Source organism: Oreochromis aureus, linkage group 15, assembly GCF_013358895.1.
Source record: "Oreochromis aureus strain Israel breed Guangdong linkage group 15, ZZ_aureus, whole genome shotgun sequence".
NCBI classification, from domain to species: domain Eukaryota; kingdom Metazoa; phylum Chordata; class Actinopteri; order Cichliformes; family Cichlidae; genus Oreochromis; species Oreochromis aureus.
The window spans coordinates 18,949,635-18,958,196 of record NC_052956.1 but is presented as its reverse complement, the minus strand read 5'-3'; the positions used below and the strand labels follow the sequence as shown (position 1 = coordinate 18,958,196).

At 39.1% G+C, this 8,562-nt stretch overlaps 1 protein-coding gene across 1 annotated transcript; it reads left to right on the top strand.

Moving 5' to 3' along the window:
* Positions 1–90: 90 nt before the first annotated feature.
* Positions 91–6,265, top strand: arv1 (ARV1 homolog, fatty acid homeostasis modulator). Its single transcript, XM_031750515.2, has 5 exons — positions 91–250; positions 638–757; positions 1,728–1,881; positions 2,564–2,788; positions 4,993–6,265. Exons 1-5 carry the CDS (start codon positions 155–157, stop codon positions 5,115–5,117), a joined length of 720 nt encoding a protein of 239 aa, XP_031606375.1. The 5' UTR covers positions 91–154; the 3' UTR covers positions 5,118–6,265.
* The last annotated feature ends 2,297 nt before the right edge of the window (positions 6,266–8,562 follow it).

Genomic DNA, 8,562 nt, shown 5'->3' with positions numbered 1-8,562 from the left:
TAGCAGTATTTCAGTGGCGTTTGACACTCCTTCAGAACCTGGTAACGACATACTTTTATTTTGAAGGAGATCCGCTGAAATGTTGAGAAACATTATTACTACCGGTTTACTTCCGGGTACTAGCATGCTACTCGTAGCTGTGCACAGATGAAAGATGGGAAAAGATGATTTTAGATGTATTGAATGTAACGAAAAAGCAGCGGAACTCCACAGGGATTACAGCAACGGGATCCTGAAGATAACAATATGTGTGCGTTGAAAATTCACACCGTTTGTGCGATGAGGATGCTACTTACCAGATATCATACAGCTTCCTACCTTTTCCTGTTGCAACTAGACACCTTTGTAGTAAAATAACTTGTCTGCTAAATGGTTTATGAGTGAAACGGTGAATGCTTTTGTCTTTTTGAGGTCTTGCTCTCAGGTGCACTCAACTCTGGCCTTTTTACTGAATAGCAAGTAAACAAGGTTACTTTGGACTTCATGTCTTAGATGTTAATTACAGTGATCACCATCACGCCTTGGAACCAGCTTCTAAACATGGACTGCGTGCTTCTTAAAGTCGATCTCAGAGTTGATATAAAGAGAGACATTATAGCAGGACGTTGACATAAACTGTGCGTGTGTGTTTCTCCAGGAGTCCTGCCAGAAGCCAGTGGACAAGTACATTGAATATGACCCAGTCATCATCCTCATCGATGCCATTTTGTGCAAGACACAGGCTTTCAGGCACATTTTGTTCAACACAAGACTAAATGTAAGCAAATTATGGGTCATTCCATCGCAAAACAATATGGACATTCTGTTTGACCATCTTCAATCTGCATATAAACTTTATGATCTAAAGTTTGGGACATTTTAGCTTCATATATCAAATATTATTCAGTGGCCTCTCTCATCACTCTTACCATAAACAAACAGAGTACAGACACATTAAAAGGTCTGAATGTTGGTTAATGATAAAAAAAAATCAAGCATTTTCATATTACAGGTTAAAAAAACCTTCACATTGCAAAAGACAAGTAGTGACAATTTCTTTATGGTATACAATCTAATTTTAACAATACTTCAGATTTTTCATTGTCAAGACCTGCTGTACCTACCATTTCAAGACTTGGAAGAGTCTAATAAATTGTCACTTGCTGTCTTTTGTAGTTTGAAGTTTTTTATTAGTGCGTGTTCAAATGTGGAACTTTAAAGGAAGGCTTCCGTTTTTATTTATTTTTTTGTTTGTTTTCATATTTTAACTAGTTAATAGTCTGTCTTTTTTGAGGTATTTGTCCTAAATTACAGATCCTGATTCATTTTGATGGTAAGAGAGACCAGTAACTTGTATCTTTAATAGTTTAATGGATATTCATGTTAAAGCATTGCCTCAGATTACAAGGTGGGGAAAAAGGCTTAAAAGTGGATGAACGGGCCTTTAGAAAAGCAACTGCACATACACACATACACACACACACACACACACACATATATATGTATATATATATATATGTGTGTACATAAAAAAAAATCTAGGCAAATCAGAGATGGTAGAGCAAAAAGAAAAATTCTTCAAATGTGATAGATTCAGATGAAATGCGATTTATCTTTATTGCACGAGTGATAACTTTAAAGATTTGTGCTTGGTGTGTACCGGCTTGCACGTATTCTTTGGTGCAGGTGCTATCATGACTTCTGACCAGAATACGCGTGTTTCTACATGTTAATCTTTACCTCTGCAGATCCACTGGAAGCTGTGTGTGTTTTGCCTGCTGTGTGAGGCCTACCTCAGGTGGTCCATGCTCCATGGCTCCGAGCAGAGCAGTGACCCTGCTGATATAATCAGATACACAAAGGAATGGGAATTCTACGGCATGTTTGGATTGGCTGCTCTTGGTAAGATGATAAGACACAGTTTCTATCAGTGTGTTATCACAGAGCAAAGGAAACATCAATGAAATGGGAGCACGTGAGGGTTAACGGTGTCAGGGAGTTGAGTAAAGTATTAAATTATTACTTAAATTGGATTTGTATGGTCTTAGAAAGGATGTTTTTGAGCAACTGCATATATACGAGTACTTGTGAATCTATTCTAGGTCAGCTTGCAACTACGATTATTCTAATATCAGTTAAAATGCTCTTTAGATCATTTATTTAGTCAGGAAATAATGAATAATAGTCTTCATAATGTCACAGAGCCTGATATGACATCTTTAGATTGCCTATTATTTTCCAAAATTGCAAAGAGAATTATTCTTTGACTTTTATAAGCTTATAAGCACTTCCTAATGTCATATGGAAAACATCCAGACACGACGATACACATCTATGATTACAACCAAAACCTGTGTGAACTTCATCACTGAGACCAACTTATTGTCATCAATGTTAATTCATATAAAATTATATTATTTACTGGAAAATAATATCGTGTCACATGGGTAAACCTACTTTTCCCAATTGATTGTGGCTGACCTGAGTACCCAGGTTCCATCTTCTCATACTGACTCCTGTTTCATGTATCTTCAGTATATAAGCTACACGATCTGGCTTATATGTGTCTCTGTTGGATCTTCAGAGCTGTCAGCTTTCTGTGGCGGAGTGCTGTGTTTCCTTTGGGTGGTGGTCTGCTGCCTGCAGGGTGGGACCATGGAGCTCTGCCTGCTCCTCAGAGCCCTGCTGTTGTCGTGCTACGGCAAAGTCCTCCTCATCCCCGCTGTCATCTGGGAGTACGATTACTCCCCGCTCTGCCTGGGCCTCATCAAACTATTTGTGCTCACCTCAAATTCACAGGCGATCAGAGGTAAGAGATCCACTGCTGATCAAATAGCTTTGCTTCTGTCCACTCAGCAGTGGGGTGGAGATGACTGTAACTGAGTTTATGCAGTATATTGCGAAGATCCACTGAAGGTGATATCATAATCCGCACTCCCCGTGCCAAAGCTTTCTGCGGAAGTTTTCCTCTGTAATAACTAGTCTGTAAAAGTTGTTACTCAGTGCATCATACGGAGCAGCCATGGCGTTGTTTCTGATAGGTGAGGAGGTTGAATTTGAATTGAGCTTTACATTAGACTGAAAATTAAGCCACAAATGGAACTTTTAAAGGATTAAAGTGATATGAATGTGGATGAAGAGTAAATATGCTGTAGAAGTGTTGGAGGAAAATATATTTACTTGTATTTCGTGATGAGACTTAGATGCGAATACGCTACATTTTGAGCTGAATAAAAAGAACAGCTGCCCTGACAAACCAAACCTTCAGAGGCTGTGATTCACAGAGTGTGCTGTACTCCTTGTCTATCGTAAAGACACTGAAAATTGGCCGCAAGTTATACACAAACAGTATAGACAGATGGACATAGCCACTGTGACGTCACCCGTGTGCTTGTAAAGTCCTCCTTTAAAGCCTCATCATGAACATTTTTGCCATCCCCGTCTAGTTATTTTGAGACGAGCAAGAGGTGGAGCTGAGTGTGAAACTGGACACTTACTGGCTGGTCAGTCACAAGCGATGAGGATCAGAAAGTGGTACCATTTGAGAAGTGGTTCAAAATCATTGGAGTCATTATGCGTCCGAGGTATCAATTCCATTACCAATGAATATCTCTGTAGGTATACTTGTTTCCTCATATAAAACTGGGTCAAGAATCAATACTGGAATCAGTAAGACCCAGATCGCTAAGCAGAATTGATAACTGGTATCATAAAACCTTTTTAGTTTCCATTCCTATCAATGAAAAGTCCTTAAATGATGAGCATAACCAGGATAATCCTACTTTAGGCAGTTGGACAAAAATTATAAAGTGGACTTGATCTCTCACTCGGTAAAACCTAAAGTTAGTCACTGAGTGCCAATAAACTCACCAGGATACACAGAGGTCAGGGTTATCTTTCAAATAAAATATTTCCACATCTAATCAGTTAGACTTAATTTAGAAAACAAAAGCTAAACAAAATCTCATGAGCTGTGGCTCTCAGGTGGCGAAAGGAAAGCTTTGTAATAGTTGGACGGATTAAAAACGAATACACACTGCAGTATGAAGCCTGTCCAGATCACATTACAATAAAATATTAAACTATTAAAGGAGAATATAAGGTGAGCAGGTCAACATCTGATAGAAAGGCAAAACTGGATAGACACTGTGCATGAATTTTATGTCTCATTTTATGTTTTATTCCCCCCAGTAATAACCTGCGAAATCAGCTATGGCTTTGAAAAGAAACAAACAAATAAACTGTCCAGTTTTCAGTGATTTATGACATTAATCTTATTGGGACCTGTGATAATTGAAACTTAAAGTTGAAATCATAAAATTAATGTAGAATTAATTGCAATCCCCTTTGAGGTTGCGTCAGGAGGGACATCTGGCGTAAAACTCTGCCAAATCAAACATGTGGAGCTTCTCGCTGCAACGTCTCTTGTGACAAGAGCAGATGACATATATCATATAGCTATATATCTGAAATACTATTTATGCTTTGGCTAGGCTGAATACTTGATGGTCAAACATAATTTCATAAGAAATTAGGGGTAACATTCGATTCAACTGTGAGAAATGATGGAAGAGGTTTGTATTTCATTCTTCAAACAACGTTTCAAAGCATCAGCAGTTGGCAGCTTACTCCCTGCTGCTGTGATCCTGACCTCAGAGGACCCAGCACTTGAAGATAAACGTATTATATAACAGAAAGGTTTAGGTCCATGTTTCTGGTTTTCATGTCATTATTTCTTCAGCATCTGTGGAAACAAAAATCTGCGTGTTTGGCGGCGAGCCTCTGAGCAGTGAACAAAGTATTGAATTCAGCTTTCTTACTGCTTAATTTCGCATCACGTCCAGCTTGTGTGGTCGTTTTTCCTTTCTTTACATAACAGGTGCCTTCACAGCTTCTCACCATTTAAGTTCACACTATTTTGGTTTGCACATTCTCTGTGTTACTCCAGATTACTCCAATAAGACAGCAAACATGTAAAAAGGCTGTGCATTAATGATTTGATCTCCTCTCCAGTGATCCTGAACAGCAGGAGACGTCTGTCGCTGATGGCCGTTTGTGTAGGCCTGCTGTCGGAGACCTGCGTGGCTCAGGCTTGTAAGAAGCTTTCATGGAGCATCCAGGACATGTTGACATTTTAATGAGATGGAAGTGTCAGCTGTCTCAGGGAGGAGTGAGTGACCACCATCATGGACTTTCTACACATGGGATTCAAGTTGAAGTTCCTTTCAACTGTTTTGCTTTTGCTGGCTGCTAATGCCAGCCATGTGTTTTGTGTTTATTTAAAGGTATGAAACACATCTCCTCCTGTGTGCTAGAAACCTGACTGACACTGCATGAAAAAAGGCCAGATCTGTGTTGAGTTTATGTGATACAACACGAGAGACTGAGAATTTGTGCTCCCCGTAGAGGAAAAGAGACATCTTCATATAGGAGGAATGTTTTTATTTGGTTTTAATATGGATAACCTGGGGTTCATCGTGCAAAAAAGTCACAGAGGGAGACGAATGTCACGCAGACATCTCCTGATCCAAGCTCCTGTTAAACATGCTCCAGTTCCTGAGCCACTCTTGAGGAATGACACAAACACAGACCCCGAGGTTGTAATTTGACAACAGCTACTTCTCTGTTTGGACACGCAGCAGTCCTCACATTCCTGAGCTAATTGGTGAACTGTTTGCCAAAATTAACCTAAACACACATATGGGAATGTATAGGAACAGGGTGACTTTGCAGGTATTTATTGCAGCGTTACTGATGAGAGAACTGCTCATGTAGTTCCAACCAAGATCCAGTATTTTGTTTTGATGACGTTATTGGGATTTTTGTCATAATTGACTAGTATAGCAAATATTTTTAATGGTGTTTTTTAAATAGCTATATTGAAAATGCCTTTCATGTGATGATGTGAGTGATCTGATCAACACTCCCATGTCCCCAAATAATCATTTAAAAACAATACTAGAAGCGAATCTTACACTTTTGTGAGAACAGAGCCGGTGTAATTGCATTTTAAAATATGTGTCATTGAATTTAAATGCACAATGTTTGAATCATGTGGCTTTGACGCACAGAATGTGAAATCCTCAAAGATTAAGCTGCAGGAGATCGCTGCTATCACATGTGTGATGTGAAATGATGATAAAAACATGTTGACCAGCTGCAGTTGGAACGTTCCACAAAACCTCCGCCTACTGTCGCTGGAATGTGTCTGGAAATAAACACAGACACATTCCAGACACATTGTGTGTTCTGTTGATAAATCAATAGAACAAACTGTGAAATCAGATGGAGCACCTGTGAACTGAGTGGACTTTATTCAGCACACTTGCCTACAGTGCGTAAACATGGATCTGAACCTGGGAAAAGCCCTCTGCAATCAGGCATTCTTTAGAGATCCATCTGTGAGTGTGAGATGAACGATGCCTTCTTATCAAAGTCACAGATAATGTGACAGATATTCAATGATGTAAGGTAAAGATACGATTACCACAAACAAATATAATCAGTTTAATAGCTGCAAAATAGCTTTTCTCTCCTTTTCGTTTTAGTGCTGTTTGTGTTACTTTATTGAAAGCAGAAGAGGAGACACAACTCTTAGCTGTATCATAGACTGTAGATAGAAGATGGATATAGCCACAGGTTTGTTTATACTGTGCATTTTAAAGCTTTAACATTTTGGGTACTAGTAAAAAAAGAGTTTCATTCACCGTGGATGGAGTGTATGCCACAGCAAGCCATAAAACTTATTCTTCCACTTAAAAAGTTCAGCAGCTTTTTGTAACTTGAACTTTGATTGTTTGTTAATATTAAGGCACAAGCTCCTGTGGTGACCTCACAAGGGGAACTGAAGGCTTAGTTAAAATAAGGGGTACTGTTTCTTCTTTTTGTCTTAAAATTCAGTTCAGCACCTATAAATTAATAATTGTTCATTTCCAGCTATTTCAAAGTATTGAGGACATATTTTCTCTCTTTGCCTCTCAAACAGTTATTTAGTTCTTGCACAAAATTCACATGACAAATGCAGAGATTTAAAATGTGTAAATGCACTGGCCAGGTGGAGTCTTTCTGTGGGCTGTTTGATGTTCTTTCACCGTCTGCGTGGGTACCCTGTCTTCCCCCCACAGTCCACAGACATGCAGTTAGTGGGGTTAGGTTAGGTGATGATTCTACATTAGGTGTAAATGGTGGTCTGTCTCTCTTTGTTACCCCTGTGACAGAGTGGCGACCCTTCCATGGCTTATCCCGCCTTTCGCCAAATGATAGCTGCGACAATCTCCAGCTCAACCGCAACATTAAACCCTTTAACATTTGGCAGGCGCACAGAGTATGCTCCTGTAATAAATCATGGAGAATAAACTTGCAGAGCGAGTTTGCCAAACTGTGCACAGGAAACATCATGCAGATACTTTGGTTTTGTACTACATGTTCTCTGGAGTGTTTGTCATATTGGGGTATAAAAAGACAAAATATGCTGTATTTCACCCAGAGTTTAATGAGATATTTTCACTGTTCGTATACGTGTTGCTTCTGCACGTGAGCGCTTGTTGTTACAAGCCTCTGAATAGTTGGGAAGACAGCACACTGATGTGGAATGTTTTAAGTGTCCTCACCCAGGGTGGATCTGTGCTTTATGAATGCTGCACCCTATGCACTACGTCTGCCACGTAAGAAATTCACAATGTATCACCTGTCAGCCAGATGAATGTAAACACACTGTAGTCTATACATTATTTGCATGAAAACAGAAGCTCGGGCCTGCTTCTGCTTTCGCCTCATGACCAAGGTTTGATCTCAAATTCTAATCCTTAAAGTCACAAAACACACAACACTGTTCATGTTGTTAAAATGCCACATCCACCTGTTCTGTCTTTAGATTTAAGTTCAATAAGAAGATAGACAAAATCCTAAATAAACACAAACACACCTTTGTCACTGACTTTTGGACAAAATCTTTGTGAACAAACCACTGACTGTGTGGAGGTGGAAAGTGCTGGTCTCTTACTGTCGTGTGCAGTGGTTTAATCTGAGTCTTACTAATCAGATTACTGTAACAGTAGTAAACCTGAAGTCATTTTACCTGCCAGGTACAATATGGGGAAGTAAAACTAATTCTGCACTGAAAGGTATAAACTGAGGCTAAAGCGGATTCCTCCATCCATAAATGAAAAAGGTGGCACATTTAATATCTAAGATGATCATTTGAAACTTGATTATTTTAGATTATTGCTTTAGGAGAGCTGTGTGCTTCTTTAAATGCGGGTTTTTTGCACAAATGAAACAAAATAGGAGTGAAAGAAAATGCCGTTCCGGGAGTTAGTCTCCATCGATTTCCATGTTAATATGCCTGAAATCACATTTAGAGCCTGGTACAAAAAAAGATTTATAAGAAATGAATGGTGCATGATTTCTAGTCTACATCAAAATATTAAATAATATATAATATACTACAGGCAAATAGTATATGCAGTCCTCCAGACTAAAGAGGAGAGGGACCATCTGGTTTATTATTAACACTCTGCCTCTGTCTTTGAAGGTGGTGCATCAGTGCCTATGGAATTAGTAGCTTGCACATCTGGAAAAGCA